General features: G+C 55.4%; 1 protein-coding gene across 2 annotated transcripts in view; it reads right to left on the reverse strand.

The window, feature by feature from the left end:
- The window catches only part of IGSF21 (immunoglobin superfamily member 21), a 271,428-nt gene that overhangs the window by 22,858 nt on the left and 220,633 nt on the right, over positions 1 to 27,937 (reverse strand). For both annotated transcript variants that reach the window (XM_071217753.1, XM_058304278.1), the window contains exons 4-6: positions 27,684 to 27,802; positions 4,241 to 4,356; positions 1,279 to 1,753 (exon numbers count right to left, since the gene is read on the reverse strand). In XM_071217753.1, coding sequence (XP_071073854.1) covers positions 1,279 to 1,753; positions 4,241 to 4,356; positions 27,684 to 27,802 — 710 coding nt within the window. The remainder of the gene's footprint in view (positions 1 to 1,278; positions 1,754 to 4,240; positions 4,357 to 27,683; positions 27,803 to 27,937) is intronic.

Consider the following 27,937-nt stretch of genomic DNA (forward strand, 5'->3'; position numbering starts at 1 on the left):
TGATGCAACATGAGACACAAGAACAAAAACACAATGAGAGACACAACAAAGCAGGGAATGGAGGTGGCTTAAGTGATTAGGTGCCTCTCTCCCATATTGGAGGTCTTGGGATCGGTTCCTGGTGCCTCCTGAAGAAACTAGGAAGATGAACAGACAGCAAGTGCAAACAACGAGGAGGTGGGGAGAAATAAATAAATAAAATAAATCTTTTTTCAAAAAGGTATTTTAGGCGGAAAGGAACAGTAGAGGGTCGTTGTGTCCCTCCTCCTGTCGAGGTTCACTCCAGGCAACACAAAACGCTAGCACTGTGAGTTTCTTATATTTCTGGTAGAGAAGACTCCACATCTCTGCTCTCTGCCCTGGCTCAGCTCGGAGGAAATGTATGAGGGGAGGGAGCCAGTTCTTAGGAACTTCTCTGGGGGTGTCCAAAGTTGGTGCTCCACAGGAAGAGGAAGTAGAGGGGCTGAGCCGGCCCTCAGCATCCGGTCTCTTGTTTGTGTCCCCTTCCCATGCAAGCACAGAGGACGGGGCGTCCAGGTGGGCGTGATGTCCTCCCAGGTCCAATGTGTCCCTGACCCCCAACGTGGGAGCTTTCTCTCATCCTCAGCATTCCTGACCCTCCGACCTCCTGAGTCCATGACCCTGACCTAGCACGTGCCTCCTGGTGGCATGGGTTTCCTGTTCTAGCCAGAAGAGCTCCTTGAAACCATCTATGCTCCAGAACGTGATCTAGAGAAACCTCCCCGCCCTTGCCATGACCTCCTGGATTCCTCTCCTTGACAAACAAACTTTTCCTGATCTCTTGTGTTCCCAACCCTGACTTGGAAAGTCTTCTTGACCTGCGGTGGGCCCTGCTCTGACTTTCTGCTCCTGACCTGACTCAGCAGGCTTCTCTTAAGAATCCTGTGTTTCTCATGTACCCAGCAAACCTCCTCCCAATAACTTCCATGTTCCAGATTCAACCAAGAAAACCTCCCCTGACCTTCACTGTTTCTAATCCCCTGACCTCCTTCAACCTCCTCCCCTGACCTCCTCTGACCTCCCGCGTTCCTGACCCTGTCCAGCCACTCCCCTGGCTTCCCACATTCCCGAATCCAACTCAGCAAACCTCCGGAAGCCTCCCACCCCTGACGTCTGTGCCTGACCTGGACTCGGGTTTAGTCCGTCTGCTCCCCATCTCCATGACTACCAGCAGCCCGGGAACCCTATCCCAAGGCTCCCCCGCCCCTGCCCCCAGCTCTGCAGGAGACCTGCCGCCCGGCCCCAGCCCAGCCTTACCCAGCGTGACCTCGGCCTGCATGGGCATCGACAGTGCCGGGTGCTTGACCTCACAGCTGAAGAGGGCCTCGTTGTCAATCTGCGGGTTGAGGGTCCAGCTGAGCAGGGCGCGCACCTCCACGGTCCCGTCGCTGCCCGGGATGTGGCTGTGGCGCAGGAAGTAGACGGGCTCGGTGCTGTGGACCCAGCGGGGGAACTCGCGGCTCACGACAGTCTCTGGGATGTTCTCCGTCGTTGGCTGGAGGAAGGTGCTGGGATCCGGGGTCAGGCCTCGGGAGGGGTGCTCCGTGGAGGGATGCCCGCCCCGGTTCTCGGCGTCCAGCAAGGACAGCGACTTCTGCATCTTGGTGTCGTCCACATCGCGGTGCAGGAGGCCGCGGAAGGGCCTGCTGTCCTGGAAGGGGCCTGAGCCTGCGGCCGGAGGCTCGGACAGGGGCACGGCGTCAATGGGATCCCCGTCGCGTTTAAAATACACCTGGAATTGCAAGGAGGGTGTGAGAAAGCCCTTGTGCAGATGACCTCCTCCTCCCCGGGGGCTCTCAGACCACCTGGCCACAGGAGGTCAGTTCTCCCGGAGTCCTCCTCCCGGCAGTCTTCCGGTTTGCCTCCGTCTGCTTCTTCCCCTCCAGCCCCCCAAGCATGGTGGGTCAGCGTGGTGCAAGGGGAATGCAGCCAGGTTCTGATGGCAGCGGCTCAGCTGTTCCAGCCTCACCCCCTCGCTTGTAAAGGGAGCGGGAACATCTCCTTTGAAGGGCTGTTGGTGCTTGGATGAAACAAGGTGGAGCAGGAGGGGAAACCAGGACCCTGGACAGGGCTCTGGCAGCTACCTGGGCTCCAGGGGGTGGTCGCTGCCCCTGGCGCAGGGCGTGTGGGTGAGAGGGAAAGCGGGGAGGCAGCAGATTAAATGAGCTGTCGGGAGGAGAAGGAAGAAAGGATCTCTGTGTGTGCATTTGGGAGGCTGAAGGCAGAAAACAGGTGAGCGGGGCAGGCGCGAGGAGCGGGGATGGAGCCACGTCTTCCCGCTTTCTCTGCTAATGGGGACTTCACGTTTTGAACGGTGGCGTTTAATTTAATTTGCTGTCTTTTTATTTCGGTACATGCGCCCAGAGGCCTGTGGGTTTTCAGTGTAGGTTTCTAATAAATCAGATAAATAAATCGATAGGGGACAGACAGAGAGGAGGAAGCAGCTCCCAGGGAGGCTGGGGTGGGGGAAGAAGGAAGATGCTGGGGGAGAGGAACGGGGAGAAGGGGGGCTGTGGGGCGAGGGAAGGAGGGAGGCGTATGGGGGGTAGGAAATGTGGGACACGGTGAATCTGTCAGACTTTATAGCTCCAAGAATCTCTTATGCACATCATGGCCCGCTTTGGGTTTTTTCCTTTCTTATCTTTTCTTTTTATTTTTGAAAGTGCTTCAAAAGCAGGTTTGTAATTTATATCAAAGAATTCTTTTCAAGTTCTGACATCCCAGGCAAACGTAAGATGCCTGGAAAGTGGAGACTGAGGGTCTTTTATGCATATGTAGATATATGAGCTGAATATTTTATTGCCATTTCTTACATGGCAGGGAAGGGCAGGCAAGGGCAGGGGTGGGCTGGGGGTTGAGGCTTCTGGGGAGTGCTGTTCCGGCAGTCCTGGGGTCCCGGGGAGCCTTTGTGTCCTCCGGAAGAGGAGGTTTTCTTCTGGGGACAGACAGTTTCCCTGTCTTTAGTGAAGCCAAACCCCTTCCTGGGCTCCTAAGGGGGTACCCGGGCTGAGTCTTCTCAGCAACAGGGGCCTGGACGTGGCCTCCGTATCCGTCTCTCCGGGACTCCGAGGAGTGGGCAGAGGGACACGGGCCGCACCTAGGACTTGCTCTGCACCCCTCCTTACCATCCTGGGCAGCTGGCCCCATCTGGCCCCCTGCCCTGGAGTGGGGTCACACTGGCTCCCCAGGTCGCACCACTGGACTGTGTCTACGAGACCCTCGGGGTCTGATGAGGGGACCCCTCTTCTGGGAGGGCAGGAGCCCTTCTTACCTCCCGCTCTTGAACTCTAGACCCGCCTACTCCTGCCACAGCTAAATCCTGTAACATAGGAAAGTCACAAGGCCAAGATCAGAGTATTTCAAACGCTGGCACTGGAGCGGTCCTTGGAGCACCAGCATTAGGTCCACGACGCTGCCTCAGGGGGCGGTACGGGCGGCTCACCTCCCTGCACTCCTGTGCGTTTTACACATGGGACTTCCATGTACAGGATTTAGGCCGAAAGGCTGAGAGGCTTTTTAAAAAAAACCTGGGCAACTTTAATGTTGCCCGACGCCCTCATTTTACAGAAACTGGGAAACGGAGGAAGAGCCTGCTCGGCTGGGTCAGCAGACCTGGCTGGACAGGACACCCAGCCCTCCAGATGCGCAGCCCAGGGGCTCTCACCCCCCGGCCCCCCAGCAGCTGTGGCCTGGACAGGGGCCTCCGAGAAGTTAGGGTGGGGCTAAAAAGGAGTTGCTGATCCTCTCTTCCTCTCTTCCTCCTTGCTTCCCCTTCCCTCCCTTCCTTTCTGAAGGGGTTTCCTGGGGAGAGCCATGAACTTGGAGCTGGAGGACATGAGCTCACATCCAGCCCCGGGGGTTTCTGGGCCAGTCGCTTCTCCTCTCTGGGCCATAGCTGTCTCCATCCTGCCCAAAGTGGGGTAGGGGTGTGCTTGGTGCTGCCCCCCACCCCCCACTGTGAAGCTCGAGGCTCCTGGGGTCAAGGGGAAGTCAAGGGGAAGTAGGGAGTCTCAGCACCGTCAAACTGGGAGCAAGAGAGACACAGGGACTCCTGGTAGGTCAGATGAGTGAGAGGCTCGGACCAAGATGGCCAGGGGCAGAGGAGCCTCCCAAGCCCTCCCTCTCCGTCTCCACTCTGCAGCGGTGGTGCGCGGCTAGCCAAGCCGCGAAGCAGGTGGCCCGGCAGGTGGGGAGGGGCCGGGCACCCCAGGGCACTCACCATGGGTGCTGGTTTCCCTCCGGACACGATGCAGACCAGCGTGAAGTTCTGGGCTTGGTAGCGGCTGAAGGGGGCTGGCGCGTCAGCGGCCACCACTTCGATGGAGGTGGGAGGAGCTGCCCAACAGGGAAGCACAGGGAGACAGGGCTTAACTGGAAGATTCCCCCAGAGTCCACTTACGAGCTAAGATGGGCCAGGTCCCACGCTGGGCGCTGGGACAGGGAGGGGGCAAATGTTGCACAACTCCAGGGGGCGCCACAGACAACTGCAGTGTGAAAATGCTGTGCAAAGGCTCTGCCCTCCGGGCTTATGGCCTCGTGGGAGACACAAGAATCAGACAAGCACCGAGATCACATGTGAAGAGCAAAGGCACGGGGGCAGCAAGGCCCAGGGCAAACAAAGACCGAAGACAGGTGGGAGCTCAGGGAGCTGGGGGGAGGGGGCCCAGTGGGGCCGCCCTGCAGCTAGACCACCTGGAGCCCTGACACGGGGTTAGGACGGCAGTGGTCCCCTGGTGCCGCCTCCTACCGCCTCATGAGGGTCAAATGTGAAATTTTAGGAGTTTTGCAAGCTGGGTGTTAAATGGCTAAGAGTTCCATGTTCTCTCTACACCACGAAAATCAGCAAACAGGGCTCCTAAGGCCTTGCCCTGAGAGCTGGTTTACCAACTCACCATTGTTATGATTTGTCTTTATCCCAAGAGCAGTGGGGAGCCATTGAAGGTTTTAAGCTAGAGCAAAGGTAAGATATGACTTGCACTTTGAAGAGATAGAAACAGAGAGTGTGAATTTAGGCTAGATGGACAGTAGCTTAGACTTAGGCGACTTAGACTTGTAAGATATTTAGCACCAAGTCTTCCCCCGCTCCCTTCTTTACAGAAGTTGGCTTATTTTGGTTGGCCGACTCCTCCCACAGGCTCACCTGGACAGGTGGCTATTTGAGAGTCAGAGCCCCCAGGTACTGTGGGGCATTAGAAAAGTCACCACTGAAAGGCCAGTCACATCTGAGTCTGAATCCTGGCCACGTCACTTCTGGCTTCATGTCCTTGGACAAATTACCCAAACTTTTGGGCTCTCAGTTCCCCAGTTTGTTTGGGGATAACACTTGGTGTTATATTTGAAGGATGAAACTTGCTAATGGATATGAAAGGGCTGGCACATGGTCGGAATGAATATTATTAGGATTCCTCTGGTTATTTTCCCAGCCCCCTCATTATCAGCAGGACTCGAGCCAGGATCTTAGAATCTCATCTGGGAATGGCTGTCATTCCCAGTGGCTTACCCAGCTTTGGGCCACGAGTGGAAGGAAGAGGCTTGGGCCTTTCCTTCCTGCAGGGGGTTTTGCCTCCAGGTAGGTCTCACCAAATCCAGCAAACATTTCCTGATACCTGCTAGGCTCTGGGCTTGGTGCCAGGCGTTTGCTGCAGGCGCCTAACAACGAATCCGGCAGAGCATTAGAGCCTCGCAGTCTGGCGGGGGTGACAGACGCATGGGTGACTCTATTTTAAGGCCCAATGAAATAAAGCAAGGTATGAGCCATTTCTTCCTTCATTCAGGCAGGCAGCCGCCACATGCTGTCGGCAGGAAAAGCAGAACCCACAGGAAACAATGGGAGAACAATAGACGGAGAATGGTAATTAAGGGTAAGATCTTCTGAAACAGATGGTAAGTGGGGTAGGAATGCAGAGAAGGAAAAATACATGCAAGCACCTCAATTACCCCGAAGTTGCAGATCCTGCAATCTAAACTTTTCTAGTACTCAATTGAAAACCTGGGTCCCACAGCATGAGCCAACAACAGCTGACACTCAGTGTAGCTAACAGCTGTTCATGTCATCCTCCCATTAGCCCAAGAGGTGGGTTTATCTACCCCCATTTTACACTGGGGAAGTTTAACAGGTGAATCCACTTGCCCTTGTTCCTGGAGCCAGGATGAGGTAGAGGCAGGATTTGAACCCAGGCCGCCTGGCCCTGGAGCCCAGATTCTGACTTGAAGCTGTGCTGCCCGGACTTTTGGAAAGAAAAGGGAAGCTCACAGTACCTTTAGACCTAAGTACATGTTTTAGCCACCAGAGAGGCTCGTTTACCTGGTACACCTTGACTTCCAGGTACTGCTGTGGTAGCACACGAGCAAGTAGAGCTTCCAAGAATCTTAAAGTCACAGAACCAGGCAGGGGGTGCTTTAAAAATAACGCATTCATTCTTCCTCACCTTCCTAGGCAAACAAGGATTGGACACTTAGGATTGCTTTGAGGAATAAAGGAAATGGCACTTAGAAGATGCTTGGCTCATAGTGAGGCAAAAATCAAGTTCACTATTTTAATTTACCTTATGTGTATTATCCCTAATAAGGGAGGTAGTGGGCAATGGTTGAGTGTGGGCCCTGGATTCAGACTACCCAGCATTCAAAGACCAGCTGTGTGACCTTGGACAAGCTACTTACCCTCTCTGAGCCCCTGTTTTCTTCTCTTCCAAATGAGAACCATAGGGCACTTGTGAGGATTTGATTAAGTAGTAGCTGTGGAGTGCTCAGTAGCTGTAGAGTGGCTATAGATGCAGTGTGTGTGAACTGCTTTTGTTAGTAGTAATATTTACGAACACTCCTTATTTGGGGCTCCTTATTTAAGGACTGGGAGGACGAAACGTGGTCTCTGGCTTCCGGGCATTCACGATTTAGTGAGGAGAATAGCAACTACCCGAGACCGGTCCAAGCCAGTAGCCACTTGCTATATGTGGCTATAGAAAGCATTAAAATTAATTTCACTTTTTATTTTAAAACTTTTTTTTTTTTAACTATATTTCTATTGCACAGCACTGGTCCAGGCTTTCCATTTTACAGGTTAGCAAACTGAGGCCAGAGAGAGGCAGAGAGTTGTATGACGTCACGCTGTAAGTCGGCAGCAGAGACTGGCCTGGTACACAGGCCTCCCAGATCCTGGCCAGGGCTCTTTGCACAGCACCAGTCCCCTTCCTGCTACCCTAAACCCACACATGCACACAGCCCCATCCCCGAGATCTGCACCCCAGTCACACACAGCACCCACACAGCACTGATTGGGAGCTGTGTTCCCAATCGTTCTATTTCCAGGCAGGTGTTAGCAATACGTACAGTTAATCAAGCTCATAAGACAATAACGGATTTCAGTTGTATGGACGCTGACACAGTGGTGCTGCTAATAACAGCGCAGACAGCCCCGGCTCCCCACCTGCTCCCCATCAACAAATTCCCCAGCACCAGGAAAAGGGCACTCTGCCCCTTGCCTCTCAGTGGAGGGCTCAGAGGCAGAGGTCGGGGAGCCATCTACCCCCCGGAGAATGGGGCCCCCCACTGCTACGGATGCTTCACTGTCATCTTCCCCCTTTCCTCTTCTCCTTCCCGTCCCTGGACTAAGGACAGCACTCCTTTGCCCACAGTCCTCTGCTTCTTAGGGTCATCATTTACACTCTTCCTTTGCTCTTTATCTCCCTGACTCCATCCCCAAAAACTCCACCCCAGTCCCATCCTCATTTCCATCTTCATTGTCAACTCTGCCCTCATTTCTATCCCCAACTCCAACTTCAACTCTATCCTCATCCCCATTCCCCCCCTCTATTCCCATCTCCACCCTCAGCTCCATATTCATTTCATCCCCTTCCCCTTCCCATTCCCAACTCCATTGCCATTCCCATCTCCATCCCCGTTCCCATCTCCACCCCCATTTCCTTCCCATTTCCCTCTCTACCTCCACCTCCATACCCTTCCCCACCCCTACCTCCATTTCCATTTCCATCCCCATCTACATTCCATTGCCAACTCTGTGCTCATTTCCATCTCCACCTCCTTCCCAACTCCAACTCCATGCCCATCCCTACTGCAATCATAATAGTTCCCCAAAGTCGCCAACCAAGGCCAACAACGAGCAGCCTCCTTGCATGCCCTATGCCTGGGATGGATCCCATGCTCCAGGAGCAGTGTCCTGTCAAAGCAGACAGCCATCGGTGGGCAAAGGCATACAGTCCATGTGCCTGCCTGGACAAGAACAATCCCAACATCATGTCAGGCCCAGAAAGAGCTGCATTAAGCGAAACTACCTGGCCAGGAGAGGAGAGCCAGGTGACATCCATAATGGCAAAAAGGAAAAAAAAAAAATCAACAAAGCACCCTGGCTCACCAACCTCTTCCCCACTCCTCACCCATAGAGTCCAACTCTCCTGCTGTTAGCACCTCATTCTCATGGTCTATAGGAGTGTGTCTTCAGAAACACCTATGCTGGGGTGGGGTGTAACACATTTGTCTGCACCATTCACCTGACATGACCCTCCAGAGGTGAAGAGATGCCATGCAGGTGTATTTTGTTTGGGGAAGGGGTAAATTAATAGGAGGAGAAGGAGGAAGGGGAGGAGGGGAAACTCAGACACAGCAGAGTTATAGAATTCACCAACCACTGCTAGACCCTTCTTTCCATTTTTGCAGCACCAGCCCTGGGTGCTGGGAGGGATGGCCCTTTCTCTATAAGTCCACCATTGTGGTCAAAGGCTACCACCATAAACTCCCCTGAATCAACTGATCAAGTGGGTTTCCTTTGTTTTTGACTTTGTCTTAAGTGGAGAGAAGTGCTGCTAGAAGTCTCTTTGACTAATTTTGTCCAGCATCAGGAAAAGGTTACGTGCCTTTCTGCCTGACACAGCCACATGTCGAGTTAACTTCTACTGTCCCTGTTGAGCAACCAACAAGGGAGGATGGACTGGAAGTTATTTTAGACTCCACAGTTATCAACGACAGAGTGAGGCAATGGTCAGGCGATTGGTTTTATGAAATTAACTCTGAAATATTGCCTGTCTTTGTCCTGAAAGCAGAACTTTGTTTCAGTCGCCGTAACTCACTTTGGAGATAATGTGGCGGCTCTTCTTTGCTCTGTAAATCATCCCATGGCCTTTGCAATTTGGGAACACAAACCTATTATGGCACAGGCCCTGGCATTCTTGGAAAGGGAACACTGCCACAGAATAGTGCTGGGATGCATGCCAACAGAAAGGAGCAGGATCTTCAGGGTTACCTGTACTCTGAGGTTATCTGGGCCCCGGTTCTCAGTCTAACTGTCCTCCTAGAGTTACATCCTTGTCCCCACCATAAAGTCTAGCTTCAATTCCTCCCAGGTACCAGCCCAGGCTCTGTTACCAATATCCCAAGGGACCTTGGACAAGTCAATCAATGCCTCTTGGCATCAGTCTTCCCACCTATGAAATGGGTTCAGTAAAACATATCCTGCCAGCAGCCTTTTAGCTTCTACAGGTTTTGAGAGGAGAAGCAAACAAGAAATGGGCATAAAGCATCTGCAAAGACTGCCAAGTGCTGAACCAACAGAAAAGATTTATTTATATTACTTCGACTGCTCACACCCCTCCTCCAGCTGAGATGGATGTACCCCAGAAGTGGTCACTGCCATTGTCTGGAGGAAAGGATAATCCCCCGATTCCTTGGGTACCATTCTATGGCGGTGCTTAGCATACTCCTGCCCCAAGTGTCATTTATCATGAGGTGGTAATCAATTAGATCTGGGCGAGGGCTGGGGAGAGGAAAGACAAGTTCAAAATTATATTATTTGCAAAAAAAATCCATTCTTCCCTCTCAGCATGCCTGCTCTATTGACTGCCTTCCTTTTCAATCGGCTTCTGGTCATTACACCATATTTCAAAAAAAAGAAAACCACCCTGATAATATACAAAAGTGTCCATGAATATAAATGCCCCTCCATGTTCCCTACTTTAATTTTTTGGCTCCACATCAGTTTCTTTTCTATTCCCCCCACGAGTTTCTCTCCACTTCTTCAAGACGCTGCTCAAAGGAGCACCTCCTCAGGGAAGCTCCAACCACGCTGGGCTGTATGAGGTTCCTCTGTCATCTTGTCCACCTCCTCTCACCTCCTCTGTGCCCTGGCCCCTCTGCCTGGTTAATTCCATAGCATCCTTTAAGGCTGGTTTTAGGTGTTGCCTCCTCCAGGCAGCCTTCCCAGACTGTACCCACTGGAGTTAGGGTCTATCCTCTGTGTGCCTGACGCATCCCAGGCTTGCCTGTGGTGAGTGATACTGTCAGAGTCCACGTCTGCCTCCCCCGCTAGGCCACGTGCTTCCTGAGGGCTGGGGCTTTGTCTTTCGGCAATGTACCTGCCACAGAGCAGATTCAACACACGTTCTTTTCCTTCCTTCATTTCCCCTAGCACAAGTAAGCGTGCAGCCTGGCTGTGAAGGAAGCCCGCAATCTCTGCAGGGCTCTGGGCTTCGCCCCCATCTCCAGCTTGACCTTCCTACTCCTGCCCCTTCACCAGGCTCAAGCACACGGAGATGTTTTTTGGTTCCAGGAACACTCTAAGCTTCTCCCAACCCCAGGGCCTTTGCATCTGTTGCTTCCTGTGCCTGAAGTCCTACATCCAGCTTTTTGCATGGCTGGGTCCTGCTCATCTTTCAGGTCTGAACTCAAATGCTACCTCCTGATCTAAGCCAGGTCCTCCTTTTCATCCCTGTCACAGTCCTTCATCTTCTTCAGAGAGCTCACAAGGTAGAATTATCTCGTATACTGGCTTGCATACTCATCCTTTTCTCCAACACCTATTAGAGTGCAAATGCCATTAGGGCACGAACTCATCTATAGTTGCATCCCGAAGGCCTGGCATGCAAGGATTTGCTGAATAAATATTTGTCCAATGAATGGCTGAACCAGTTGGGGGAGGGGACAGCCCAGGTGTCCTGCCCTTGGAAGGGCTGCAGTCCCCAGCCCTACCCAGCCCCTCTCTCCCAGCAAAGCCTGAGGAGGCAGATCCCACCTATGGGAGAAAAAAAGAGGGCGAGATAGCACAACTGTTCAGTTTATGGGAATACTAAACACTGAACTGAGCAGAAACAGCAGCCAAGGGGGAAACCCCAACAAAAAGCCCCAGTCGGAGCCACCACCAGTGACAGGCAAGATCAAGGCCGAGTCTGCGCCTGCGGCGGCCCTTTTATGTGGCAGCTGCTTAGAGGAGCCCACTTCTCCCCACCCCACTTCAACTTGAAAGCAGCTGTGGGAGCCCACACGAGGGGTTGGGATCTGGGCTCTCGTCCATTGCCAGTGTGTGCCCCGGGACCCTCTCTGCCCCTCCCCCAGATGGGGGTCTTTCTGGACAGTACAGGGTCATGCGGACCCACCGCTTCCTAGGGAGCTGGCTGGCAGCACCTGCTCCCCCCTCCCCTGCCAGCTGTTGTGCTTTCGAAGTGGAAGATAAAATTAACAACCCCAGCCGGAGGCTCCGCTGACTGCTCTGGGGGAGCAGGGGAAGCCAGAGGGCGGGGGTGGTGCAGGGGCGATGACCAGGGAGGCGGGAGAGCAGGCACCCAACTGCCCTTACTGCCCGTGGAGGATTTAAATCCCGCACAAGCTTAACGGGCTGGTGGGCCCGCCAGGTCCAGGGTTTGGGGTTGGATCTAGATTGTATTCTAGGGCTATTTCCCAGATGCTTCCTTTAGCCCAGCGGTTCTCAAAGTGTGTTCCCTGGAGCAGTATTACCTAGAAACTTGTTAGAAATGAAAATTCTTGAGCTCCATTCCTGATCCCACTGAACCGGAAATCGGGGTTGTACAGCCACCTGGAGTGGCGCAAGCCCCCGGGTGATTCTAGTGCAAAGTCAAGTGTGACAACTGTCCTGGCCACGGGAAACCCCAGTCTGCCCGCCTTGTAACCTAGGAATAACAGGAACCCCCAGCAGAGGCCTTACATGTGCTCAGGAAACAGTAGTGAAGTGTCACACTGACTGGGGCGGGGGGGGGGGGGGGGGGGGGGGACCGCGAACAGGAGCCGAGCACACTCAGCAGCAGCATCCCCCCGCCCCCGCCTCCGCCGGCCACAGGGCAGCACCCGCCAGAGGACCCGGATGCCCTGAAGCCCCGCCCCCACAGCCGGAGACCCTTTCTACTGGTGCTCTGATTGGCTGCTTCTCAAGCTTCTAGTTTTCCCATTGGTTTCCTGCGCCGTCAGGGCCGCGCGGCCCCGCCCCAGCCCCGGGGGCCTCGCTGGACGCAGCCTCGGCCCTTCTGGCGGCCTGTGCCCGCCTCACCCCCGAGTTATGTGGCAATAGTAGCGGATGTGTTTAAGCCGCGCGCTAGGTGCCGTTTCTGCAAAGATGAAATCTATGGGGTATGACATGAATCCATTTTAAATAACAGCAAAGCTCACCGATTTGGGGGATGTTTTCAGTATATCCCAGAGGTATATATTACACACATGGACAATTTCACTAGGTCCCAGATTTCTCCATCTATCAGAGAAGCCTCCAGAAGCCCACGGAAGCGTGTGGAGGCCCTGGCAAGTGGGTTCCTTCCTGCAGCTCAGATTCTTTCCCGCACCCACTCTGCCTCAGAGAGCAGGGCGCTGGAGCTTGGAGCCCCTGGGGGGACCCACTCGTGCCCTTCCCCCAGCCTGGAGAGCCCCTTCCGCGGGAATGAACAGGGTCCCCCTTGCGGCAGGCCTTGGTGCCCCGGGGGCTTAGAAACAGGGCTCACCTCTGCCCTTGCTGGCCCAGGGCCTGGGGAACCTGGCTGGGGGTCCCAGTGCCCTAAGCTGGCCCCATAGCCTCCTGGGCCTCGTCCTCACGATGCCTGTCCCCCTGGGGGTGCTTGTGAGGTGGGCGTATTGGCACTTGGTGAACATGAAATGACTCACAGTTGCAGTCTTCTAGTTTATTCTCATGTCTTGCAAAAGGATCTCAACTGAGACTTGGGCGAAGCTGGGGTCTCGGCTTGGCACCTGGCTTTCCGTGTGACTTGGCCAGTGCCCTCCTCTCTGGAGAAGCACTGCCTGCTCGTTCTCCCACATGAGGGCCCCGTGGGTTTCTTCAGGCCTAGCCCTCTGGGTCACCCCGATTTCCTGAACTGCACCCCAGCTATAGCCACTCCTGCCAACCTCCAGCAGAGCCCTAATTTCCTCTGCTCCCCCAAACCCCAAGTCCTGCCAGCTCTAGAGCTCTCCCCTCCAGCCAGAGATTCTCCCTTCTTATCGCTGGGGTCTGCAGGGAGAATCAGCCACGGGAGTTGCAGGCACCATTGTTCCCTAGGAAATACCCTCCTGCCTCTTCCCCTGCTCCCCAAATCCCCAGGCTGCTGCAGGGAGCTTCCCCCCATGCATCGTGGCTCTCGTGGCAGCCTTGCCATGGGCTCGGGGCTTCCGGCTGCATGACCTGCTTCCCGCACCTGACGGCAGACGCCAGGGGATTCAGAGCCCTGCTCCAGCCCCTCCTTCCCTCTCTGCCTGAGGGTGCCGAGGAGCCCTGGCCCCTTCCCCACCCTCCCTGGACAGAGGGCACAGCATGAGCCCACTCTCCAGCCCGCGGGCCCCCTCGGGAGCCAGGCTGCTCAAGTTCACGTCCTGGCTGTGGGTGGCCTTGCTGGGCAGGGTCCCCTGTGCCATCGGGATCTGCCTGATGGAGTTCTGGGGGAGGCAGCCTGCTCTTCTGAGCCTCCATGTTCTCTTCTGTAAAATGGGAATAATAACGACCTCATTAGCTGTTGTGTGAACTAAACAAGAGGATGCTCGTGAAGGAACTTGGTAGAAGGCCCTGCCACAGAAGCAGCACTGAATCGGGGCGGTTTTTATTTTTAAGATGATTGTGGTGAAGTAATCCTGCCTCTTTACGTACAAACGGGGAAACTGAGTTCAAGGATGTACTGGCGGCAGGCACAGGACGGCTGGCTCCCAGGCTGGGCAGGCTCGCGGTGTGAGCTCAGTCTCGGTTTCCCCTACTGTACATGAGGTGGTGGGATTATTTCCCTCTCCCCAAGAGTGTTTACAGCTGGCAGCCTTCCCAGGGTGCCTCGCTGCCCCCCACAGCCGCCCTCCTCCCAGCTCCTGCCAGGGCCTTTTTAACACCTGCAGCCTCGGCCTCCATGCCCACTCCTTACATCACTGGGCCCGAGGCCCTGCACTTTCCACAGCCATAGATCACTCATAATTAAGGGGAAGTTTACCTTCTGCCAGAGCCACTAAATCCAGCTCCCAGTGGCAGAAGGGATAAAGCATGGCATTGACCTAACACTTGGCAAGGTTTAAGGACGCCCCCACAGGCCTGCTCGGCGGCCCTGGAGGCTGCAGTCGAGACGGGTAAAGGTGGGAGAACAAGGGGCCCGGCGGCAACCCTGGAGCCAGAGGTAAGTCTTGGTTGTTGAGATGTGAGGGCTTCGGGGGGGCTGCAGCCACCTGCCTTACTAGCTGTGTGACCTTGGGCAAGTTACTCAACCTCTCTGGGCCTTAGGTCCCTCATTTATTAAAATGGGAGCAATAAAAGTACCTACCTCACAGGGTTACGACAGTTAAATGAGCTAATATATGTAAAGCGCTTGGAGCAACATCTGTGCCCTGTAACCACAAAACCCACTGCTATTATGAATCCCGGGCTGTCCTGCGTTAAAATGAATCGATGACCGCTGTGGCCTCCTTGAGGGAAATGGGGATTCTCTGAGCCCTTCTCCCACAGCAGGCTGCTTATAAACACCGGTTGGATCAAGAAGCACATCAGCGTGAGGCCTGAGCGAGCAGACGGTCCGTCGGTTTCTCCACTAGACTCTGTTCTGTGGGAGAAGGGCTGGCGGAGGTCAGCGCTGGGGCTTCGGGGACAAGATGCACTGACAGCACGTGCTGCCTGGCTGAGCTGGCGGCTTCCCCCAGGCACAGCTGTGGTCACGGAGTTAACGTGGGCTTCGGTGGTCTCGTCACCACCCTGCATGGGGGCCTCAGCTCCCCACAGTGCATGGGTGGCAAGTAGCGGTGTTCCAGGGTCAAACCCCAGCCTTCCCCTTATTAGCAGACTCAGTTTCCTTCTCTGTAAAGTGGGTACACCGCTCCCCCACCCTGCCGACTCCTGGGGCCATTGGGAGGACCAGCCGACGGTGCAGCCCAGATATTCCAAGGCCTGTGGACAAAGGCCCAGGGGGCTGCCATATTGCCCTGCATTTGGAGAGGAGGCATGTGCCCCTGCCTTCCTGGCATGCTCGTGCGATGGGAAAATCATGGGCTCCGGCTTCTAGGAGACCTGGGCTCAAATCCCACCCCCCCCCCCCGCTTGCTGTGGGATCTTGGGCAGGTCCCCAGACCCCCTGGGCAGTTTGTAGTTTTCTCCCTTGCAAGCAGGCCTGCCTCAGGGTTTGCAGGGAGGTCCAGAAGGGAGAGCCATGGGACCACGGAGCCCGTTGCTGAGGGCAGCGCGGGCCATGGTCAAAGCACTCCTTCTTTGCAGGGCCGTGCTCGGGGCGGGAGGAAGGGAGGACTCTAGAAGCCTGTCCAGGCCGTCAGCAGGCGTGGGCCTTTGGGGCTGACGGCGGGAAGTGACCGTCCTTGCTCGATGATCCAGTCAGCTCCAAAGTGCCCCTCTGAGCCCCAAGTCCATCTGTCTGGCCCCATTCTGTGCTGGCTCTCAGCCAGGGACCCCGGCTAGCCGGGAGGCCTGAGGGCAGGCAGGCGGGCAGCTTGGATGTCCTTTTTCCAGGGCCCTCAAGAGCCCAGGCCCCTCTCTGTCCATCTGGGAGGACCCGGCCACTCCTGCCCCAGTTCCCTGGGCCACAGTGTCGGCTCTGGCCAGCTCGTGGCCGGCCCCGCCCAGCCAGCTGGCTCCCCACCCCCAGAAGCTCGGGCATACAGAAGTCCCCAGGCCTGTGGCCCTGGCCTCTCCACCCAGAGGCCCCTTTCCTGCGGTCACCGGCTGTTGAGTGAGAGGACACGGCTTCGCTGTTCCTTCTCAGCCAGCCGTCTCCACCCAGGCCCATCCTGCCATACCCCCTACATCTGTCCCCGTCTTTCCAACCTGTCCCCTTATGGCCTGAGCCCTGGCTGGCTCCGGAGATGCTCACCTTGGAAATGCCTGCCCTGCCCGAGTAACGAGGCTGGCCCATCTGGACTCTGTGCTTTCTAGAGGCTTAAAAGCACCGTCTTCTTTACTTCTTGCAACAATCCTATCAGGTCAGAACCTTCATTATCCCCGGTTTACAGATGGGGAAACTGAGGTTCAGAGAGGAAAAGTCACAGCACAAGAGGGGATGAGAAGGGATTGATCTCAGGGCTGCCGGCTCCGTTCTCTTTCCTGATCTCCTTGCTGGAATCCGGTTGGGGTCCAGAGCTTGCACCCCCTGGCTTAGTGAGCTGGGCTGCTGTCACTTCCTGCCACTCCAGCCCTAATCCTGGCTCTTCTGACATTTATAGGGTGAGGGTTAGGCCCAAGTGGGTGGAAATTAAGAATAGTTGTGCTTTTCATGAGCGCTCACAGTGAGATAGGGACACAGCCCTGTCCGTGGCTATGGCATTTCTTCCCCCAGAAATGTCCTATGAGGGAGGTGCTGGTGTAACCGTCACTGAACAGACAGGGAAACTGAGGCTGCAGGTGATGCTCCAGTTAGAGGTGGAGCAGTTTAGCTGTTAGGCCCTATGGGCTCTGGAGACAGGTGGTCTGGGTTCGAATCCTAGTTCTCCCCCTCTTAGACTTGTGTCCTTGAGCAAATATTTTTTAAAACTTCCCAGTTTTCACACTTGTTAAGGGGGGAAGGTAATAATAGAACCTACCTTAGAGAGCTGTTATGCTGGTAGAAAGCAGAGCAGTGCCTGGAATGTAGTAAATGCTCAATAAACATTAGCCACTTTTATTATTATTAGCTGCAGAACTGGGCTTAAAATTCATATCTGAATTCAGAGCCCAAAGGCAACCTCCTCAACTCTCTAAGGAGGTCAACTCTATTTCTGGTCAATCTGATTTAATAGGGGGGTAATTCTCCAACTGGGATTCTCCAGACTTCTCCCATTTCTGCTTTAGAAGACCTCAGTTGCCCCGAGTGGGCAGGAAAATGTGGGGGGGAGGGGTTGGGGGATTCCTGACTGAGGGTAGCTCAGACCTGGTCCACAGGATCCTGGGAGCTTCTGGGGTAGGAGGTAGAGGTTTGGGTTTGCACCTTTTTTCCTTGGCACACCAGGAATTCTCTGCAGCTCTGGCCCAGGTCCCACCCCGCCCCCCTGTCACTTCTGCAGAGCAGCATGTGTTCCCCGGACTCCAGGGCCACTGCAGCCACCCAGGGCCAGGTAATGTGATTTGTCCCAGCCTAGCAGGAGGCTCATCCACTCAGGCTCCAGAAGAGAGGAATGAGCTAATCATTTCCCAGGCAGCAGGCATCCTGGGAGGTGGAGGGGGCAGCTCTGGCCCCTGCCTCCCAGCCGCTGCCCCAGCGCTCCCAGGAATCCTCAGGCCAGCATCCCTCCACCGACCTCAGACTTCGGGCTCCTGGGCCCCTTTAAACACCAGCTGTGCCCCAGTTCTGCCTGAAGTCACCCCACCCCCTGCGGTCACCCCTCGGGCTGAAGTGTGGTTTGCTGGCCTGGCAGGGGAGCGGCCGCGGCAGGCCAAGCCGCTGCCCCCATAATAGGGTGGCTGGTCGGACTCACCGCCACCCCTGAAGGGAGCTCGGCATGGGCGCAGAGTGCCCTCGGGTCTCCCCTTCTCGGCAGCCATGCTTCCGCGGCCGCCCCTCCTCCTGGATGGCGCCACACGATGCCTTGTGGGACGGCACCCTTCTTCTTCTTTCTCCCTGCGCAGGCGCAGGGCGGAAAATTCCAGTCTGCCCTTTTCCCCTCCCCCGACAGCAGCAACAGCCAGGCGCAGGGCGGAAAAATCCAGTCTGCCCTTTTTCCTCCCCCCGACAGCAGCAACAGCCAGGCGTGGGCGGGAAACTCAAGTCTGCCCTCCACCCCAGCAACAGCAGCCACCAATCCCTAAACCCTGCCCCTTCCCCCAGCAACAGCGACAGCCAATCCCTAACCACCACCCCTCCCCCGTCCAGTACCGCCCACTGACCTTTCACCGGCAACCAATCAGAACAGGGCGTGGCTTCGACCAATCAGCCTTCCCCAGCCCCTATAAAACTGTTGCCTCTCCCTCAATAAAGTGGACCTGCGTGTTTACCTCGTCTCGGCGGTAGTTCTTCTGCCGTGCGCCCTCCAGTCCTGAGAGCCCCCGACAAGGGCCTGGCCTCCCTTGTCCCCAGTTCATCGCCTGCTTCTCCGGGCGACCCCTTCGTCGCCAGCTTCGCCGGGCGACCCCATCAGCCGAACCGCGCAACCCCTGTGAGACCGATCCTTCGTCTGCTGCCGGACCGACCCCTCGTCCCAAGCGGGACCGACCCCTCGTCCAGAGCTGGACCAACCCCTCGTCCGCAGCCAGACCCCACCTCTACCGACCGAGCAAACCGTCGCAACCCCCCACAGCTGTCCTGTACCTGCGCAGGCTCCCTGAGAGGGAATTCTGCAAACTGAACCCTGCTTGGCATCTGAGGCAGTTTGAGATTATTTACCAATTCCTAAAAGAGAGATTATGTTTGTGAACTGGTCTGTTCCTCTGAGCATGTATTAGATTCAGCTGAGATGTCTGATTTAATTATGTTAAGATTAGGGCTCGGATTCAACTACATCCTTAGAGTACGACTCAGTGTTGAGTCCCAGCCTCCTTGGTGGGCTGATGAAACAGACTCTCACATGGAAGTAGATACCCAGGACAAGAACACAGAGGAAGAGAGTCGGTTCCAAAAGACACGGCAGAGGAGAGAACTTAGTTTTGATGCCAGAGCCCCAGAGAGAGATGAGACATTTGCCTGAGAGTTTACCGTTGACCTCGTGAAGAGAACAGAGCAGCTGAGCCCAGAAAGAAATGAGTCCTGGGAAGAGAGACAAGCCCTCCAGCCTCCAGCTGAGATCAGGAGAAGCTGGGCCCACAGAGCCTTCAGAGGAAGAGGAAGGCTGAACCCTTGCGGACATCGCCTGCCATTTTGCTTCAACATGTGGCAACAGACTTTGGGTGAAGAAGTTTGTAACTGGAAGCTTCTACCCCCAAATAAATACCCTTTATGAAAGCCAATAGGTTTCTGGTGCTTTGCATCAGCACCCCTCTGGCTGACTAAAACAGCTCAAGAAGTACAGATAGCAAAAGAAAAAATAGATAAATCGGATCTCATCAAAACAAAACACCTTTGTGCTGCAAAGGACACCATCGTGAAGGTGCAAAGGCAGTCCACAGAATGGGGGAAATAGTTGCGAATCATGTATCTGATAAGAGACTTGCATCCAGATTATATTAAAAATCTTTAAAAATTTTTTTGTCTTTATTTTTTTTAATATTACATTAAAAAAATATGAGGTCCCCATATACCCCCCATCCCCCTCCCCCCACTCCTCCCCCCATAACAACAACCTCCTCCATCATCATGAGACATTCGTTGTATTTGGTGAATACATCTCTGAGCACCGCTGCACCTCATGGTCAATGGTCCATATCATAGCCCACACTCTCCCACAGTCCACCTAGTGGGCCATGGGAGGACATACACTGTCCGGTAACTGTCTCTGCAGCACCACCCAGGACAACCCCAAGTCCCGAAAATATCTTACAACACCAGAAAAGGACAAATAACTCCATTTAAAAATGGTTAAAGGATCTGAAGAGACATTTCTCCAAAGAAGACATACAAATGACCAAAAAGCACATGAAAAGATGCTAACATCATTAGTCATTAGAGAAAGGCAAATCAAAACCCAATGAAATACCACTGTACACCCACTATGATGGGTATACTGCTCATACTACTGTATACCACTGTGATGGCTAGAATGAAAACGTGAGATGATAACAAGTGTTGGCAAGGATATGGAGAAATCAGAACCCTCATTCTTTGCTGTTGGAAATGTAAAATGGTGCAGCCACTTTGGAAAACAGTCTGGCAATTCCTCAAAATGTTAAACATAGAGTTACCATATGACCCAGCAGTTTCACTCCTAGGTAAATACTCAAGAGAAATAAGAAAAACATATGTCCATGCAAAAACTTGTACATGAGTGTTCATAACAGCATTATTCAAAATAGCCGAAAAGTGGAAACAACCCAAATGTCCACCATCAGATGAAGGGATACACAAAATTGGTATATTCATATAAGGGCATATGTCCAGTAATAAAAAGAAATGGAGTTCTGATATGTGCTACTACATGGAGGAACCTTGAGAATGTGCTAAGTGAGAGAAGCCAGACACAAAAGTCCACATATTATATGATCCCATTTATATGAAATATCCAGAAGAGGCAACTTTATAGAGATAAAAGTGGTTCTAGGGCGGGGAGCAGTGCAGCGTGGGTACTGTGATGAAAATGTCCTAAAATTGATGGTGGTGGTGGTTGCACAATTCAGTGAGTATACTAAAAACCACTGGATTGTGTAAATGGGTGAATTGTATGGTATGTGAATTATATTTCAATAAAACTGTTCATTTGAAAAAAAGGGAGGGGAGCACTCTAGACTCACTTTATAAAAATTCCGTAGAACATACCGGGGAAAAAATACATGCTATGCAGGGCTCACGGACAACTGGCCTCTGGAGAGGGGCTGTGTGCCCTGGCTCTCTGGGGTGTCTCCCCCACCCCAGAAGATGGTGTGTTTTGGCACCCCTCTAGCCTCAGTTTCCAAAATTGTACCTTAATTTGCCAGCCTCACTGGGACGCCTCCAGGAGAGAGGCCGGGATGCTGAGACCGAGCGTCTTGTGGCTGTTCACCGGGACGTGGTCACCTTCTGGTCGAGCGTATAGGAGAGCGCGCGCTCTGCCATGTGCTGGCTCGGTGACCGCGGTGAGTGCCCTGACCTCTCGGCGCCCTCACCTGTCGAGGCGAGCGTGGTCGAGCACGTCTTGCAGCAGTGGCTGAGCAGAGGGAGAGCTCGGCCCAGTGCCTGGCATGCGGGAGGGCCCCACGAGGCTGACGCCGTGGCGTCGGGAGCAGGACGTCTCTGCTTCAGGTCCAGACGGCGGGTCCTGGCCTTCCGCCGCCCGGCTCAGGTCCCGAGCCTCAGTGTCCCCTCTGTACCATGGCGCCAGCTCCCTTGATAGAGTGTGACTTCTCTGCAGTAAGGACTCGGCCTCATTCCTCACTGACCTCCCTGCACGAGGACCGTGCGCAGCCCACGGAGACGCTTCGTGACTCCTCGCCAGCACTCGAGGGAGCTCGTGCGCCCCGGCCGGCTCAGCCTCGCCCTCCTGGAGCGTGACTTCAGAGGGGCCTTAGCTGACCCTATTTAAAGTGGTCCCCCTTCCCCTCTGGTCACCCTGGACCCCCTGCCCATCTGTGGCCCATCCCGGATATCCCATCTGCCTGCTTGTTCATCGTCCGCCTCACGTACTGGATTTTAAGTTCTGTGAGGACGGGTTTTGTCTGTCTTGTCCATTGCTGATCGCCAGGGCACACAACAACGTTAGACAGGTGCTCCGTAAATACCTGTTGAATGAATGAGTGATGGAAGAATGAATGAATGCACAAATGGAAGTTAGAATGCCCGTGTGTGCGCATCCAAGTCACTTTGTAATGTCTTTTAACAGATACAACCAGCTAGCCCCTGTGATGGTTAGGCCCGCGTGCCCACTTGGCTGCGCCACAGGACCCGGTTGTTTAATTGCACAGACCTAGGTGCTGCTGTGAGGGTATTTTGACGTGGTTACCACTACAATCAGCTGACTTTAAGTAAAGTGGATTTCCCTCAAAAATGTGGGTGGGCCTCCTGCAATCAGTCGAAGGCAGTGAGAGCAAACACTGAGGTTTCCTGGAGAAAAAGTTGTTGATCAACACCAGAACGACAGCTCCTACCAGAGGTGCCAGCCTGCCCGCCTGCCCTTCAGAGTTTGAACTTGCCAGTCCACAGTAGTGTGAGCCAATTCCTTAAAATAAATTTATCTCCCTTTCTCTAGGTAGAAAGATAGACAGACAGATAGTCAGATAGATAAATCCTATTAGTTCTGTGTCTCCCAACAGATACAGAAAATCCTGGCCTGTCTATGTCAAAACTGGGATTTGGACCAGTGCTCCTTACTGAGGGGTGAGTCTTCAGGTGCCCTGGGCAATCGAGGGTGGGAGAACCAAGAACGGGGGCGAGGGCACAGACGTGCCCTCCTTCCTCACTGACCCCGACGGGCCCAGAGGCAAAGCCGCTCACCTGACCGTCTAGTTTTTGAGTGCCAAGACTGGTTGAGGCTCAGTCTTGCTGAGGTCCCCACCTCCCCAATGCCAGTCCCAGGGGTCCGCTGCACACCTGCGCTGCCTCCTGCCTTTGTTCCACAGTGGGCTGCTTCCCTGGGGAGCTGGGCTGTGGGCAGGGGCACCAGTGTCGGCCCCGGGCACCCCTGGGTGGGAACGTCTGTCACGCACATGGGCAAGTGCCTTGGCCTCGCGGAGCCTCTGTTTCCTCATCTGTGAAATGGGGTGGCGACGCCTACCTACCTCGGAGGGCGCTTGTCAGGGTCATGTGATTAATAGTGGGTGGTGCACGTGGTGCTGTGTCAGGTGCACAGCAAGAAGGCGACCTTAGAAAGGAGCTGCCGCATCGACAGGGCCCCATGCAGTGGCAGGCACATATGGCAGGGGGCAGGGAGCCTGGCCTCGGCATTCGGGGAGAAGCAGGAGAGCGGTGCCTTTTGGGTGCGGCGGGGGTGGGAGGAGGGGGTTCTGACCCGCACACCATTTAATTGATTGTAGCATCGCACTCTTAACATGCTCCTGCCCCGGGAGAACCTGCGCCCCCAAGAAGTGGCCTGGCCATCCTCCTGTGACTGTGTAATGCCTTCCCGGGGCCCAGCACGCGACTTCCAAATCGGCTTACAATTTATCTGCAGCTCGGATAAAAACATTTTAATGACTGTGCAGCACACACCCTCAGTCTCACCCACGGGGCTCCCAAATGTCTTCCCCACCATACAGCGGGGATGTTATAGGCGTGAAATTACAGCCGCTCTCGCATTTTGATCTGCACCGGGAGGCCTCGAGAAACAGTGCGATAGAATGCGCCGGCTGCAGGGGCACGGGGGTGGCAGGCAGGGAGCCCCGCTTCTGAGGCAGGAGGGGCCCTGGGCTGCGCGGGGGTGTCTTACCCCACTCACAGCTGCCACTGTCCTGGGCAGTCCCTTTTGGTAGAGGGGAGACTGTGGCTTCCAGTGACCTCCACCCAATCAGACAGACAGTCTGCATGTGTGTGCGCTGAGTGACAGAGGACCTACCCAATGTCACAGACAAACCAAAACAACAGGTAGATGTTGATGCTTGAAACCTTCAATATAATCGAAGGAGGGGGTCAGGGAGATGGGGAGGCACAATTATGTAAACCTTTCTAATTGCACCTGATTTTGATTGGCATGATACTGTTCATCGTAAGAGATACTATTTATTGAGCACTCAGAATGTGCCAGAACATTCTGTTCTGGGGTCATCTCGTTTAATCTTCCCAACCTCGGCCAAGTCACACCCTCTCTGAGCCTCGGGTGCCTCGCTTGTGCAACAGGCAGAATAGAGTTGGTGCCTCCCAGCGGGCGGGGCCATTGGGTTGCCGGAAGAACACACGCGGAAATGCCCAACTGTCAAGGCCGAGCGGGCTCTCACTAAATGGGGGTGCACCTGCCTCTCACAGCCTTCCCCTTGCCGCTCTGGATCTTGGTGAGCCACAGCGGGCTTGCTGCTTGGGACAGGGGCCACCAGAGCCGCGGGGGACTGGAGCAAGCCCCTTGCTGAGCCTCGGTGGTCTCGCCTGTGAATTGGGGGTAACTAATACAGGCCTCGGGGGCTGTCAAGAGGATTGGTAAAGTGCTCGGTAGGGAAGCACTTTGGAACTGGCACGTGTTGGGCAAGGGTGGGGTGTCTTCGTCGTAGTTGGTCATAGAGCCCGGCTCCTCCCCTGGGTGCAGACCTCGGGGAAGGAATTCCCAGGCAGGGCCAGTAGGGAAAGGCTGCTGCTCCTGGCACGCCCAGGAACAGGGTAGAACTAGGCCCCCTGTCCAGGGAGCCAGCGTGCCTGAAGCTGTGCTCCTGCGACATTGCTCAGACTGGCTGAAGTCTTCTTGGGGTCATGGGTAAGTGGATGGTAGAGACGTCTTCACGCTGGGGCTAAAGGCAGGGACTAGGAGAGGCAGCTACGGCGGTGCCAGGAGTGGGTGATGCTAGAACAGTGAAGCCCCATGAACGGAGCCCTTTGGGTGCGCCACGTTCTGGGGGAAGTGTTTTGCAAACCTTGTCCAGTTTAATTTTACAACCACCCAAGGAGGTAGGCCTCCTTGTCTCTATTTTACAGATGGGACACTGAGGCCTAGAGAGGGTAAGAAACCCAAGTCATAATGGTGGATCTGGACTGAAACCCAAAGCCGGTGTGTCCTAAGCTTCTATGCTAGAGGGATGGGGCATCCCCTTGTGTCCGGGTGGGAGCTGAGCATTGGAAGGAGGAAGGAGAAATTCATTTGTACATGGATAAGGACATAGATGCACGTGTATATCGATATTGACATAGATATTGAATTAGTATTTTTGTAAATAGAGGTTTAGGCCAGTGGTTCTCAAAGTGAGGACCCTGGCCCAGCAGCATCAGTGTCACCTGGGAACTTGTGAGAAATGCAGATTCTCGGGCCCTCCCCCAGATCTGCCGAATCAAAGTTCGTATTCCAAAAGCCCTCCGGGCAGTTCTGATACGATGCGTGGTCGAGTTTGAGAGCCACTGGATTCAACTGTGGACTTTGGTCTCAGACAGCTGTCGTGTCCTAGACAAGTGCCTGAACCTTGGGCCCTCATCTGTCTGTATAAAGGGGCCGGTAGCGGCTCAGGGGCGTGGCCAGGGTGCCACGGGCTGGTGCACATGGAGCCAGGTGTCCCCGCTGGCAGGCACAAGCCAGGCACAGGACGCGTGTCAGCTGCGGGGCCAGGTGCCTTGAGCGTAGTGAGTAGGGGGTGTCCGCCTCCTCAGGGCATTGCTGGGATGGGAAGACCCCTAACGGTGACCTCGGAGGAGCGCCCCGCAGAGGGCTGACTGCACTGGGGAGGCCCTGCTCCAGGAGGGTCCCTGCCCAAGAGCACCCTGGATTTGCAGGGGTCAGAGCCTTGCTTAAGCCACTGCCCTGTAGCTGGGGCACAGGGTGGGAGATGGGGGGCGGCCCAGCCTGCTGCACCCGTCCCCCTCTGCGCCCCTTCCCCGGCAGCTTCGGCCTCCTCCACAGCCTGCCAAGCCCCATCAGGCACCTCGGTAAGGGGGACCACAGCAGCTGTTCCCCCGTGCCCGGCACCCCGCGTCTTTGATGGCTGTCGCCTCCCATCTGGAGGCACTGAGAGGCACGTGGTCCCTGATTTCCCACACAGCGAGACAGAAGGAGACCAGAAGCCTCGGGCGGCTGTGCCTGCCCAGGGCACACGGCCTGGCTCAGCAGGGACCGTCAGGCCAGCCAGGCTACCTGGGTCTGTCCTAAGACCTCTCTGTGCCTCAGTTTCCTCATCTAGCATGCAGGGTAACAAGTGTCAGAACTGGGAGGAAGCTTTGGAGTTATCTGGTCCAACCACCTCTCTGTGCAGATGGGGAAACTGAGGTCCAGAGAGCAACAGTAAGTTGCTCAGGGCACATTTGTAAATCAGTGAGAGTGCAGGCTTCATGGAGGAGGTGGCTTTTGAAGAGTCCAGCTTTGCTCATAGGCCCCATAAAATCCCAGCTCTACCACTTCCTGCCTGTGTGGATTTAGGCAAGTTGCTTGGTTTCTCTGTGCCTCCTTTCTGCATCTGAACCCTGGTATAAATGCTAGTACTACCCTTGGGTTGGATGGGAGGACTAAATGGCTTCATGCATATCCAGCTTTCACCCAGTGGCCTCAGAGGGGCTTTCTCTGAGTCCCCTTCCTAAAACCAGCAGCCACCCACCTGCAGTCACTCTATCCCATTCCCCTGCTTTATTTTCTTCCCAGTATTTATTGCCATTCACACGCAGCTCATTTATTTGCCTAGGCAGGTGATTTATGTCTGCCTCACACACAAACTCCCTAGAGACCAGGACCTGGTCCTGTTCAAAAGTGTTTGCTAAGCACCTGGCACATAGTAGGTCAAAGACTGAGTGCCAGTTGACTATGAGTAGCACATAGTCAAAGATTGAGTGCCGGTTTCTTTCTCTCCTCAGACAGGGAGCTCCTTAATTGTGCAAACTGAGTTTGTTCTTTGCCCAGTTCCCTGGTCTACCCAGCCAGGGCTCAGGAACCAAGAATGTGCCTTGTCCCTGTTAGAGGGAACTCCAGGGAGTCAACGACCCCCTCGGCCCAGCCACAGACCCATTTCCCCTTTACAGCCCCCACCCCTGCTGCAGCCCCTACCCCCTCCACAGCCCCCACAGCCATGGTCCCCATCCCCTTATGGTCCCCATCCCCCCATGGTCCCCATCCCCCCAGGACCCCCATCCCCCTCATGGCCCCACCTCCTGCCGGTTCCTTAGCGCAGCCCCCTGCTCCACCGGAAACTCTACGCAGCGCAGGTCTCTCCAGAGACCTTTGGAGGTTTTTAATTTCTCTAGAAGCAGCACTTTCAGTGGGGCCTTTATGACTTCATCGATTGCCTGAGCAGGGCAGGCCTCGTTGTTTCCCTGGTAAATGTCATTTGCTAAGAGAATCAGAGAACCTAGAGCCCCAAGGGCGGCTGAGTCCCCAGGACTGCTGGCAAGGAGCGGCGCCGGCGGCAGGGGGGCCCGACAGGAACGCCTGGGCAGGCACGGGCTCTGAGACCACTTGGAGAAACACCTTTCTACAAATGGGGAAACTGAGGCTGTGATGGGCTTAGAGTTGCCCAAGGACACACACAGCTAGTGACAGAGCCAGGGTCAGGACCAGGGGCCCTGCTGCCCAGCCCGGCGCGCTTCCCTACGTCACCGCGTCCTTCAGCATCCCTGGAAGGGCCTGGGGAGGGGCAGGGGGAGCACAGGCCGGGGGCAGCTGTGGCCGCAGCCAGTGGGCATCGCCTCTGAGCCGCCCCCTCGGACTGCCCAGGGCACCCCTCCCCTGTACTTTCCCTGCCCTGTTGCTCCTTGGACATGGCTCTTGGCATCAGCCTAGAAAAGGTGTCCGTATGCCACCGCTGCACCCTCTCCGGGTCGCAGGCCTGGAGCTGGATGGTGCACGAGCAATCCAGGAGCCTCCATCCCGCCCCCATCCTGCAGAAGTGGAAACTGAGGCAGCCTGCTGCCCTCGGGAAGCTCTCATCACTCTCAGTGGCCCCTTCGTTCCAGCCCACATGTGGCAGCTCCTCCAAGGTGCCGGGGCTAGCACCGAGCCTCGAGGATCCAGGGATATGGCACAGCCCCTGCCTTCCTGCGGCCAGAGTATCTGGGGTGCCAAGGAGGCCTTCAGAGGGAGGTTTGGGGTGGCCAGGCCACCCCGCTCACCCGCCGGCACAGTCTGGCCTCCTTGCCCCTGGAGGGCTGGGGCGGCAAAGGAGGGCAGTGTCCGCCACCGGCATGATGTGGCTTTTGGTAGGCGGGCTCCAGGACAGCCCCTGTAGGAGCGCACACTTCACACGCACAGTCACACCTGCGCACACACATATGCGCACAACGTGCTCACACAGAAAGCACCTCGCTAAACCCCGGGGGCCCCGCACTCACCCATGACGTTGAGGAAGATGTTGCCTGAAGCCAGGACCACCTTCTCTCGCGTGGCTCGGTCATAGATGCCCACGTGGCACTCGTAGGGACCATTGTCCGAGATCCGGACCTCGGGCAGCCTGTGGGCATGAAGAGGATAAGTGTGAGGGCGCGCCGTTCTGGGGCGGGAAGGAGCCCCAGGTCTCACCGGCTCGGCCTCCGTTCGCCCGGCCCCTGCCTGGGCTGAGCACGTGCCTGTGCGCTGTGCCGGGAGG

The sequence above is a fragment of the Dasypus novemcinctus genome, chromosome 9 (assembly GCF_030445035.2).
Source record: "Dasypus novemcinctus isolate mDasNov1 chromosome 9, mDasNov1.1.hap2, whole genome shotgun sequence".
Taxonomy (NCBI): domain Eukaryota; kingdom Metazoa; phylum Chordata; class Mammalia; order Cingulata; family Dasypodidae; genus Dasypus; species Dasypus novemcinctus.